Consider the following 11017-nt stretch of genomic DNA (forward strand, 5'->3'; position numbering starts at 1 on the left):
AGGGGAGCTGAAGGAGGACCCTGTGGTGTCCCCATTTACAAGACTCCGCCCGCAGAACTGGGGTAGGGAGTCGGCAAATAGGAGGGCACTTGTCGGGGAGAACCAGGTTCAAGCTGCCCGGACGGGGAGGAGGGGACAGGGTCGCTGGGAGAACGCAACCGCTGTGGCCGGGGACCACTAGGGACTCCCGGGAATGTCGACCTTCCCGGCTGACCTGGGGGCCCACTCTAGCCCCACCCCTATCTTTCTCCTTCACGGTCCCCGCCCCGCAAATCCCCGCCCCTCGCTGGCCGATCGGCGATCGATCGCACTGTCTGCGCTCTCCTCGTTCTTCTAGCGCTGTCTTTTTGGTCCCAACGTGGGCAGCTGGTGATGGCGGCGCTGGTTGCGGCCGAGGCCACAGAGTCCGGCAGCCGAAACGGCCCGGGCAGAGGTGGGTGCTGTAAGGCTGCGGCCTCCGGACCTCGCATCTCGGGGTAGGGCCCCCAAGTCAGGGACAGGATCCTTTAATGGCGGAGGCGCGTTTCTCCTCCAGACCCGGAAGGCCTTGCCGTCGCTCGCTCTGGGCGGCTGTCGCTGGAGCCCAGGACGACGGGTCTTTCTTTTGCAGCCTTAGGGCACGATCGGGAGCAGCCCCTCCTAGGAGCTTGTAGTCCTCAAGCCGGAAACGCTACCCGCCCTGCCTTGGCGGGCAGACAGACACCTGAAGACTCACGGATAAGACGTACCCGACGGGGAGGGAAGGAGCCAGGCGCGTTGCCCCGGGCATTCCACAAGTGTGCCTTCGGGGAATGCTTCAGGAAAGATGCACAAGGTGTCATTCACCTGGCACTTATTGAGCGCCCGCTCAATGCCAGGCCTGTGCTAGGTGCAGGGACTGGACTGCAGCCCTGCCCTTAGGGATCTCACAGTCTACCGAGGAATGCTGACGTTAGCAGAAGGTTACTGCCAAATGATAAAGGAGGAAGCGCCTACTGGCCCTTGGGACAAATCGAGCTGCTACGACTAGCAGCTCCCACACCCCAACAGCCACAAGGGACTTGGGCCTCTGCCAGAGGAGCTTCTGAGAGGGGCGGGCCCAGAGACGCAGGCTTGTGTTTCCTGGCCTTTGAAACATCTGAACAAGTACCATAGCAGTGGTAACATTCAAATCTGGACTTAGGGTCCCAAGCCTGCCATTCTAGTTCTCCACTGCACCATCACCACCACCACCCATGCATCAGCCCCCCCCCCCTCCACACACACACACAGGCTGAAGGGTCAGGTCTGGCAGGATCCCTGGCAGAAAATAGTACAGGTTCAATAAATATTCGCTGAATAAATTCATTTCTCTCCTTGTCACATTCCCAAACTGGTGCCTAAAGGGAGAGCAGGGTTGGGCTAAACTGAATTGTGGGCAGTAGGATGCAGATGAAGGGCTGCAGCCGTCCTAAAGGGCTACAGTGTTTCTTCTCCTTTAATCAGGGGTTTGTACTTATTTGTGTACCTGCATTTGCCGCCACTAGACTACTAGCCCCTAAAGGGCAAGGTCACTTTTCTGTCCTTACCTGTTTGCCCCCAGTCCTGAGTAGAGTGTATGTATTCTTTCCATCCTTCCTGGGGTGGGAAGTGGGGTAGGATGATGGAACTGGGGAGTTTGTTAAGTCAGTTAAATGTATGGTGTTTATTTCCCTTTTGAATGAGGAGAGGGGAAGAGTGCAGGAATTAACCAGCGTAGACATAGTCAGTGGGACTCAAGTGAGGAAGGCAGTCTTTTAAATGAGTCCTTACAACAGTTTGCTTATAGATCTCATATCTAGGATCTCAGAACTTCAAGGTGTTCTCAGGGGCTGGGGGGAGAGGGACATTTTCCCAGACAGGTTGGGCTGGCTGGACTCTCGGCGTTTTCTCAGGATTGTTCTCTATCAAGGAGCGGTTGTGTGGACTTTTTTTTCATTTGCCTCTCAGTTGAGTCCCCTGGTGTCAGCTTACTCTCCTGAGGTAAGAGCTGAGCCCCACACTCTAGTCCTTGATTCCCAATAATCTCATAACGTGGAAATTAATTATACAGATTTCCTCCTAGCTTAATGGGTTGTCCTTCCAGCTTCAGGATGAACTCGGTGGGGAAGAAGGCTGGGCCAATCCCCTTGGCATCTAGGATCGGGGCCTTAAACTTGGGTGGTGTTAACAGCTCACTCAGGTCTGGCTGTGGTTTAGGCCAGGCACCAACCAACTCAGGCCTTGCATTCATCCTAGGTCGAGCCCCTCGGGGCCGCTTGGCCAATCAGATACCTGCTGAGATCCTGAACAATCCCCAGCTGCAGGCAGCCATTCAAGTCCTGCCTTCCAACTATAACTTTGAGATTCCCAAGACCATCTGGAGGATCCAACAGGCCCAGGCCAAGAAGGGTGAGCCCGTAAGCTTTGAGCGGGGGTGGGGGAGGAGAGGTTGCCCAGCTGAGCCAGGGGCAGTGTCCCCATCCCAGTCTCTTCCCAGCCCTCTGCTCATGTCTCTGCTCTGTCTTGCAGTGGCCTTACAAATGCCTGAAGGCCTCCTTCTCTTCGCCTGTACCATTGTGGATATCTTGGAAAGGTGAGCCTTGGGCCACTGACGAAGCGGAACCAAGACCTTCCCCACGTCCATTGCAGCTCTGCCTGTTGGCATCATGTTCTCCTTCTGGACCTCTGCCTTACCGTGTTCCTTCCCACAGCCATACACACACCAAGGGAAAAACCCCAGACTAAACTCCTAGCCTGTTGCAATCCCTGCTTGTCTCTATACATCTCCCCTTCCCTAAAAGAAATTGGGAGGGAGAAATGAGTCAACTCCAGTATCTTCAAAGGTGGGCCCACCGCAGGTGGTGGAGCCTGAGGAAGAAGCTGAGAGTCCTCAGAGTTGACCCTGCAGTGGGCTGGGTGGTCAGCGTGGGGGTCTGGCTTGGGGGAAACTTTTTCTCTGGCGCATTTGGAGGAGTGAGGCAAGAGGGGTTTGGCAGAGGGAGAAGCGCATAGGAGATGGTGTTCAGTTCCTCTGCCTCCCTCATCTAAGTTTCTTCAATACAATGAGCCATCCTTGGGAGGGGGGTGAGTGCTCAGCCATCTGCAACCAGCACAGGAACAGGGAGGGCGAAAGAAGAAAGGGGAGGTCACCTCGTGATGGGAACCTCCCACTTCCCTGCTGCCGCCCTACCCCCACCCTGCAGCCACAGACTCACTTCCCTGCTCCCACCCTCTTGCCCCTTGGGGATGCTCTCTGGGGCTCGGGCCAATTTGCATACATTTTAATCTATAAAAAATTAAGTGCTCTGGCTGACTCAGAGGCCTGGGCTGCATTCTAAGGAGCTGAATTATCTGCTTCTGTGCACAGCCTGATTTGGGGGGGTGGGGGCTGCCTGGCAGCAGCTCAGCTTTTCGCACCACACCCCCAGGAGAGGAATGGGGAGACCCCCTGACACTGAGCCAGACTCCATGCCCCAGGGGTGGGTCTCAGGGAAGAGCTAATCCTCTGGCCCCATTCCTGTGGTGAGTTCAGGGAGAGTGGGGTCTTCCCCAGCCACCCCGTCCCCCAGTGATTCAGGCCTGGCAGCAGATCCCATGGCAGTGTGCTGGCCAGAGCCCACTCTTCCTGACACATGAGGTGTGTGGGTGGCGCCATGTGCTGCGGAGGAGCTGTCCACGGGTCCCCCCATCCCGGGCACAGAGGGCCCTGACTAAAGGTGGGGAGGTAGCAGGGGGTCTGGGCGACGGGGAGGCTGTGTGTATCCACACACGCGTGCCCACGCACGTCACGGTGCCAGGGTGTGGGAATGGGTGTCTTCGCCCCTGTGTGCATGCTCACTGTTCTGGGTGGGAGGAGTTGGGGCGGCAGAGGTCTGTGTTTGACCCCCTGTATGCCAGGCTGAGGGTTGGGGGTCCCTCTCGCAGTCTGAGCCTGGGCAGAGGAACAGGGATGCTACAGAGTCCGTCCTCATACAGCTACGGTTCCAGGAGCTGCTGCCAGGCCTGGGGGAGGTAGCAGCTGGGCCCCTCCTACTCTGTTGGCAGAAGTGGCAGCTGCCAACCCAAGGGATTGGGAGAGGTAGGGAGAGTGGAGCTGGGCCCTGAGATACCTCCACAGTTAGGTTCTCTGCTACCTCCTTGTGTCACTGTCCCATTGTTCCCCACCCCGACAGGTTCACGGAGGCCGAAGTGATGGTGATGGGTGATGTGACCTACGGGGCTTGCTGTGTGGATGACTTTACCGCAAGGGCCCTGGGAGCTGACTTCCTGGTGCACTATGGCCACAGCTGCCTGGGTACAGCAGACCAGGACACCCAGACCCTGGCAGGGAGGTGGGACTGCACGCTCATCTCCATCACAGTGCCTTGTCCTGCTTGTATGCACAAGGTCCCTCCCAGTTTCTGGGATGGCCTTGGCCTTCCTGCACTGCAGGTGGAGCTTTCCTTTGGATTTGGTTGCCTTGGAAACCATGCTGCTGTCCCAGATGCGGGTGTTTGAAAGGCTGTTGGTGGTAGAGCAGGCTGGGCCCCCAGCCGAATGACAGAGATGGAGCTTCTAAAAGACCTGTGACAACACCCTCCCCACCTCCCCCAACCCCTCCCTCTAACCCTCAGGCTAAAGCCACTGGTCCTGGCTACTCAGAAACCTTGGCCTGGGCCAGGCCCTCTGCCCCTCCTGCCTTACAGAACAGTCTCCTGAACTCTTCCCTCCTCCCAGTTCCCATGGACACCTCGGCCCAAGACTTCCGGGTGCTGTATGTCTTTGTGGACATCCGGATAGACACTACCCACCTACTGGACTCTATCCGCCTCACCTTTCCCCCAGCCAGTGCCCTTGCGCTGGTCAGCACCATTCAGTTTGTGTCAACTTTGCAGGTAAGTGGGCAGACAGTGGCCAGTCTCCAGGCTCTTCCTGGATCCCCACGGCAGGTGCTCCAGGCTGGTCCTATGGCCCTGCCTCTCCTTCCCCATGCACTTGCTTCCCTTCCCTCATTATCCCTACAGGCAGCTGCCCAAGAGCTGAAAGCTGAGTATCGTGTGAGTGTCCCACAGTGCAAGCCCCTGTCCCCTGGGGAGATCCTGGGCTGCACGTCCCCCCGTCTACCCAAGGAGGTGGAGGCTGTTGTGTAAGTGAAAAATGGGGTGCCAGTCATAGAGACACAAGAAACGTACTGTAGGAGGGAGCTCAGGCTCATCATCCAGGAAAGGAAACTGAGTCTAAAGCTCCTTAGCCGTTCGCTCAAGGTCACCTTGCAAGGTGGGGACCAAATAGGGTTTCAGGTTTCCTGTCTCCCTCTCCAGCGCTCTGTCCAACATCCAGAAGGCTGTGCCCAGGGTGGAGCGGGAATCAGGGCCTGATGGGGGACGAGGGTGGGCTAGAAGTGGTGGGAACATAATTGGAGAAGATGGATGGGCACGCCCAGGCTGCAGCCCCATTAATTTAGCATCCGGACAGCCAACAAGCAGGAGCAGCATGTCTCCTGCCGCCTAATTATTTTAGGTAATGGAAATGCTTAATGTTGTGTGAACGCAGCCAGCCCCAGAGCCGACAGCTCCCCCGGCTAAGCCTGGGGAGGGGAGCCCCATTCCCAGCTAATGGCAGGGCAGGAGGGAGGGGCACTCCCCTGACTCAGCCCCACCTGCACCCACACAGGACATCCCTGCCCCTAGCAGGCCCACATCAGGGCCTTCCCCAGCCCAGACCTGGTAGCCCTGCTCCCTGAGGGGCATTCCCCCTGTGCCTGTGCCTGCATAACTCTGAGCTCGTAGATGCCTGCCCCCGGGGGCGTCATGGTGTGTGTTGGAAGGAGGGACACTCTGAGTGTTGGCCATTCATCAAAATTTGGTGTGATCTCCAAGACAGAAGGAGCTGCCGTGCAGATTGCCTTCCATGCTCTGGCCTCTCCATGGTCTGGGAAGGTACTGTTAGGGACAGCATCTCCTAGGCATGCTTGGTACAGCCTGATGGGTAAGCCTAGAATCAAGTCCCAGATATACTGCTTAATAGCTGTGTGACTTTGGGCAAGTTTCTTAATATCCCTGAACCTCACTTGTATCTTTTGTGAAATGGGGATACTGTAGGTAGCAGCTTGGAGGATTACCTGATAGGACTGAGTGAAGTCATACATGTCAGGTGTTTAGCCCAGGCCTGGTACACGGAAGGCACAAGCCCAGTAAACAGTGGCTGTTATTACAACTCAGTAACTGGACCCAAGAGCTAGTTTGGGCAGAGAGTAGCCAGTATATACCCTGAAAGCTCATTTATGGCGTAGATGACACCCTGAACACTACTTCCCACATCTGTATTGAGCTAGGTGAGGGAGAATCTGTCCCTCCACCTCCAAGTTAGGATCTAGATCTAGAGCCTTACCATGGTCTTGGCTGTCCCTTTACTGTTCCCCCAGAAGGTCGGGGTGGGGAGAGGTGCAGTTCTTAGATTCTGCACTACATAGCTAGAGGGCCCTTAATGGTCATCCAATTCAAACTTATTTTACATGTGAAAAAACCAGGACGTCTTCCCTGGTGGCGCAGTGGTTAAGAATCTGCCTGCCAATGCAGGGGACACGAGTTCCATCCCTGGTCCAGGAAGATCCCACATGCGGCGGAGCAACTAAGCCCGTGCGCCGCAACTACTGAAGCCCACGTGCCTAGAGCCTGCGAGCCACAACAAGAGAAGCCATCTCAATGAGAAGCCCGTGCACCACAACGAAGAGTAGACCCCATTCACCGCAACTAGAGAAAGCCAGCACGCAGCAACGAAGACCCAATACAGCCAAAACAAAAACAAAAAACAGGGCGGGTGGGGTAGGGTGAGGGGGGCGGTGTGTGTGAAATGATGCTTTGTCCCAGTTCACATACGCAGTCAGCAGCATAGCCAAGAACTCAGTCCTGTGGACCTCCGAGCCAGTGCCTGCTTCTTCTGGTGCCCCACCCCACACTTACTGTCCCCTTTCTCCCCGCTGCAGATATCTTGGAGATGGCCGCTTCCATCTGGAGTCTGTCATGATTGCCAACCCCGATGTCCCCGCTTACCGGTATGGACTGGGCTGGGCTGACCAGCTGGGAAGGGGGTGGGGTTCCCTGCCACTGTAACCCTCGATCAGCCCAAACTTCCTCATCCCTTGGCCACTTAACAGCCCCCGGCCCTGAGGATCTGAGGCACTTGGGTTCTGAATCTCGGTATCAGGAGAAGGGTTGCTGCTGCACAGCACCTACCCATCCCCTGGAGTCACACCTGGATCCTAGACCCTTCTCCCACTCTTGCCTGCTCGAGTTGCGGAACTGATCTTCCCAACGACAGTCTCTGCTCTTGCCTCTGTTCTTACTTGCCTGCGTGGAGACTGAGGGTTCAGGAGACCAAGAGGCCGAGTCGGGGAGCTGTGTATATAGCACAGATCCTGTAAGTGGCTGTCACTGTGACCATGACAGCTTCTTTTCCAGATACGACCCGTACAGCAAAGTCCTCTCCAGAGAGCAGTATGACTGCCAGCGCATGCAGGCCAACCGCCAAGAAGCCATAGCCGCTGCCCGCTCAGCTAAATCCTGGGGTCTCATCCTGGGCACTTTGGGCCGCCAGGGCAGTCCCAAGATTCTGGAGGTCAGAGGGCTCGGGATGGCCTCTGGAAAAGAGGACTAACTGGGAACGGAGCTGGGAAAATCAGTAGCCTAAGGGGTTTAGCTTTGGCTGCTTGATCGTGGGGACCCCAGCTCTGCCTCCCTCTCCCAACAGCACCTGGAATCTCGGCTCCGGGCCTTGGGACTTCCCTTCGTGAGGCTGCTGCTCTCTGAGATCTTCCCCAGCAAGCTTCGCCTTCTTCCTGAGGTGGATGTGTATGTTTGCCCACCTTTCCTGTCTAGCTATGACTGGCTAAAAAAGCTTAGAATCTGGGTCCTGCCCAGCACCTATCGAAGGCTGGAGTCGGTGCTTCCATGATCATGAAATGTCAGCGTTTACAGAGCCCTCGTCCAGCAGGGACTGCCTTTGGCTGTGGGTCTTCCCTACCTTGTCTGGCTTGGGGGCTCACAGGCAGCGGCAGCATCGCAGTCATTCTGCGTGAGATGAGTTGGAGGGGGGGTTGGCATCTGCACTGTACCAGGCACTAAATTTGATTCTGGAGATACTATTGCAAATGAGCTGCCCAGGCCCTCCCTTCAGAAAGCTCACAGTCAGTGGAGGAAACAGGAGAAAACAAGCAACACCATAGTGTTATTCTTTTTTTTTTTTTTTAATAAATTTATTTATTTTTGGCTGCGTTGGGTCTTCGTTGCTAGGCGTGGGCTTTTTCTAGTCGCGGCGAGCGGGGGCTACTCTTCGTTGCAGTGCGGTGGCTTCTCGTGGAGCACAGGCTCTAGGCACGCAGGCTTCACTAGTTGTGGCTCGCGGGCACTAGCTAGAGTGCAGGCTTAGTAATTGTGGCGCACAGGCTTAGCCGCTCCGCAGCATGTGGGATCTTCCTGGACCAGGGCTCGAATCCGTGTCCCCTGCATTGGCAGGCGGATTCTTAACCACTGTGCCACCAGGGAAGTCCCCATAGTGTTATTCTAAACAGCAGTAGGTGACAGTCTTTAGTAAGCATGCATTGGCTGTTTTGGGGACACAGCCACGTTCTTCAGCATGCTGCCCAGGAACAGGGCCCGCCCCCCTTGGATCTGACGTGACTTCCCCTCCCAGGTGGGTGCAGGTGGCATGTCCACGCCTCTCCATTGACTGGGGCACAGCCTTCCCCAAGCCGCTGCTCACACCCTATGAGGTAACACCACGTTTTGAAAATCCCTGGGAGAGAGTGGGCTTTGCTCCTAGTTCTATGGGTGGGTGGGCAGCACTTAGTTACAGCTGAGCCACTTCCTAGCTGTGTGGCCTTGGAAGTCCCTTCACCTCTCTGAACCTCACATTTCCTCTCTGTGCTATAGGGATATAGTAGGACCTTCGTAGGCCGTCGTGAGGGCAGAATTAAATAATCCTGCGTAGAAAAATGTTGGCAGATGTTACTGTCCGGTGTTTCTCCTCTAGGCGGCAGTGGCCCTGAGAGACATTTCCTGGCAGCAGCCCTACCCTATGGACTTCTACGCTGGCAGCTCCTTGGGGCCGTGGACGGTGAACCACGGGCGGGATCGGCTGCTCCAGCACCCGGGCCGGCCGGCGCTGGCGAAGGTAGGAAGGAACCTCAAGGAGGGCGGAGAGGCTTGGGCGCGGCCAGACATTGGCCGCCTCCTTGGTGACGCGAGCCGAGCCCGACGCCCTGCGGCCGCTACGGGAAATGCGTGTCAGCGGGGTGGGGAACGTCGCGGAAGCGAGACCGTGACCAAAGTCGGCCACCTCAGGTTCAGGAGAGGCCCGCGCGCCCCTTTCCAGCCGTGGCTTGCGAGGCTTGCAGCTGCAGAGACGAGGAGGTCGCGCCGCTCGCTCCCTGAAACGCTCCTTGGTTCCAGGTATCAGCCCCAGCTCTGGCCGGGCCGCACCCTCTCTCCGTTGTCATGGCAACGTCCACTCTCTCTGAGGCCCGCCTCCAGGGTGGTGCCGGCATTGGGTCACGCCCCCTTATGTTTAACTTCCGCTCGGGGAAAGACCACGTCCGTTCCCTCTGGCGCTTGCCTAGAATTATGGCTGCGTCTCCGCGTCTGCGCGTCTTGTGTTTGGCCGGTTTTCGGCAGAGCGAGCGGGGCTTCCGCGAGAAGACGGGAGCGCTGCGGAAGGCGCTGCGGGGTCGCGCAGAGCTCGTGTGCCTCAGCGGTCCGCACCCGGTCGCGGACGCAGCGGGCCCTGAGGGCGCCGGGCCAGACCCCGGTGAGATGAGCCCTGCCCGGAAATGCGCTCAGAGTCTTCTCTGTCTTGCCTCGTCCCCGTAACGCCTGCCTGCACACAGCCACCCTGTCCCTCCCCTCATTCCTGCCACCCTCCCACCTCATTCTGCCTATGCCCTCCATCCCTCCCCCCCCCGCCCCTCGCTCAAATTCCAGCCTGGCCCTCCCAGACTTCCACCTTGTCTCTTCTCCAGGTCAGTCTGTTCCCCGCCTCATTTTCCCCAGACTTTCTTCTCTTCTCAGCCTCCTCTCTCTCCCCCACTCCCTTTCTCATTTCTCTCCCCCTGGATTTCCCCTTGTCCTAACTCTGAACTCTCCCCCTCATCGCTGTAGGGCCCTGCCCTCCGGAGGAGCAACCTCGAGGCTGGTGGTTTTCCAAACAGGAGGCAGACGTTTTCTCGGCACTGGAAGAGCCCACGGTGTGCAGAGGTCTGGAGGAAGCCCTGGGAACGGTGGCACAGGCACTGAGCAAGCTTGGGCCTTTCGATGGGATCCTTGGTTTCAGCCAGGGGGCCGCGCTAGCAGCCCTTGTGTGTGCCCTTGGCCAAGCCGGCGATCCCCGCTTCCCATTGCCCCGGTTTATCATCCTGGTATCTGGTTTCTGTCCCCGGGGCCTTGGCCTCAAGGAAGCTATCCTGCAGGGCCCCTTGTCAGTGCCTTCCCTCCATGTTTTTGGGGACACCGACCGCGTCATCCCCGCTCAGGAGAGTATGCAACTGTGTAGCCGATTCGCTGGAGCCATCGCCCTCACCCACTCTGGTGGCCACTTCATTCCGGCAGCCGCACCCCAGCGCCAGGCCTACCTCCAGTTCTTGGACCAGTTTGCAGAGTGAAAGATCAACGAATGCCTTTGCCTCTGCATTCCCTCTCCACTCCCCACCCCCTAATGGAGACACATGACCTTGATGCAGCCTCTACAATCCCTGTCCTCCCCTTCTTTCCCCTACTGTGATCTCAAGAGACAGATATCAATACTTAAGACTCAGATTATATAAGCCTAGCTCTGCACTCAAGAAAAAGAGGATTAGGCGGCCTAATGGACTTTGACCATGGCATCTGACGTTCAAATATGAAAAAGGTCAGTGGAGCCCTGGATGAGTGGAGGGTAACACAAAAAGCAGAGACTGGCAGCACCGTGACTGCCACACAATAAAGTGGTGATTTGGATTTTCAGCATCTCTTCCCTGGTATACACAGCAAAACTCATTTTATTTAAAAAAAAAAAAAAAAAAAGTGGA

The 11017-nt window shown here is 56.9% G+C and overlaps 2 protein-coding genes across 5 annotated transcripts; both read left to right on the forward strand.

Moving 5' to 3' along the window:
• The first annotated feature begins 320 nt into the window (after window positions 1–320).
• Window positions 321–10225, forward strand: DPH1 (diphthamide biosynthesis 1). Of its 4 annotated transcripts, XM_027130639.1 has the most exons (13): window positions 321–433; window positions 2236–2388; window positions 2509–2572; window positions 4152–4273; window positions 4696–4853; window positions 4983–5104; window positions 6944–7012; window positions 7419–7575; window positions 7708–7808; window positions 8650–8728; window positions 8989–9129; window positions 9300–9407; window positions 10113–10225. In XM_027130639.1, the coding sequence occupies exons 1-12, from the start codon at window positions 373–375 to the stop codon at window positions 9387–9389; spliced, it is 1317 nt and encodes a 438-aa protein (XP_026986440.1). In that variant the 5' UTR covers window positions 321–372; the 3' UTR covers window positions 9390–9407; window positions 10113–10225. The 4 variants fall into 4 exon arrangements, 3 of the variants coding, with proteins under 3 accessions (XP_026986440.1, XP_026986439.1, XP_026986441.1); XM_027130638.1 differs by lacking the exon at window positions 321–433 and having other exon boundaries at window positions 1987–2388; XR_003437986.1 differs by lacking the exons at window positions 321–433; window positions 8989–9129; window positions 9300–9407; window positions 10113–10225 and having other exon boundaries at window positions 1987–2388; window positions 7407–7575; window positions 7708–7965.
• OVCA2 (OVCA2 serine hydrolase domain containing) lies at window positions 9414–10952 on the forward strand. Its single transcript, XM_027130645.1, has 2 exons — window positions 9414–9762; window positions 10113–10952. The coding sequence occupies exons 1-2, from the start codon at window positions 9453–9455 to the stop codon at window positions 10610–10612; spliced, it is 810 nt and encodes a 269-aa protein (XP_026986446.1). The 5' UTR covers window positions 9414–9452; the 3' UTR covers window positions 10613–10952.
• The last annotated feature ends 65 nt before the right edge of the window (window positions 10953–11017 follow it).

This window comes from Aethalodelphis obliquidens, unplaced genomic scaffold (assembly GCF_003676395.1).
Source record: "Aethalodelphis obliquidens isolate GAN/ISIS:26980383/991018 unplaced genomic scaffold, ASM367639v1 scaffold38, whole genome shotgun sequence".
NCBI classification, from domain to species: Eukaryota; Metazoa; Chordata; class Mammalia; order Artiodactyla; family Delphinidae; genus Aethalodelphis; species Aethalodelphis obliquidens.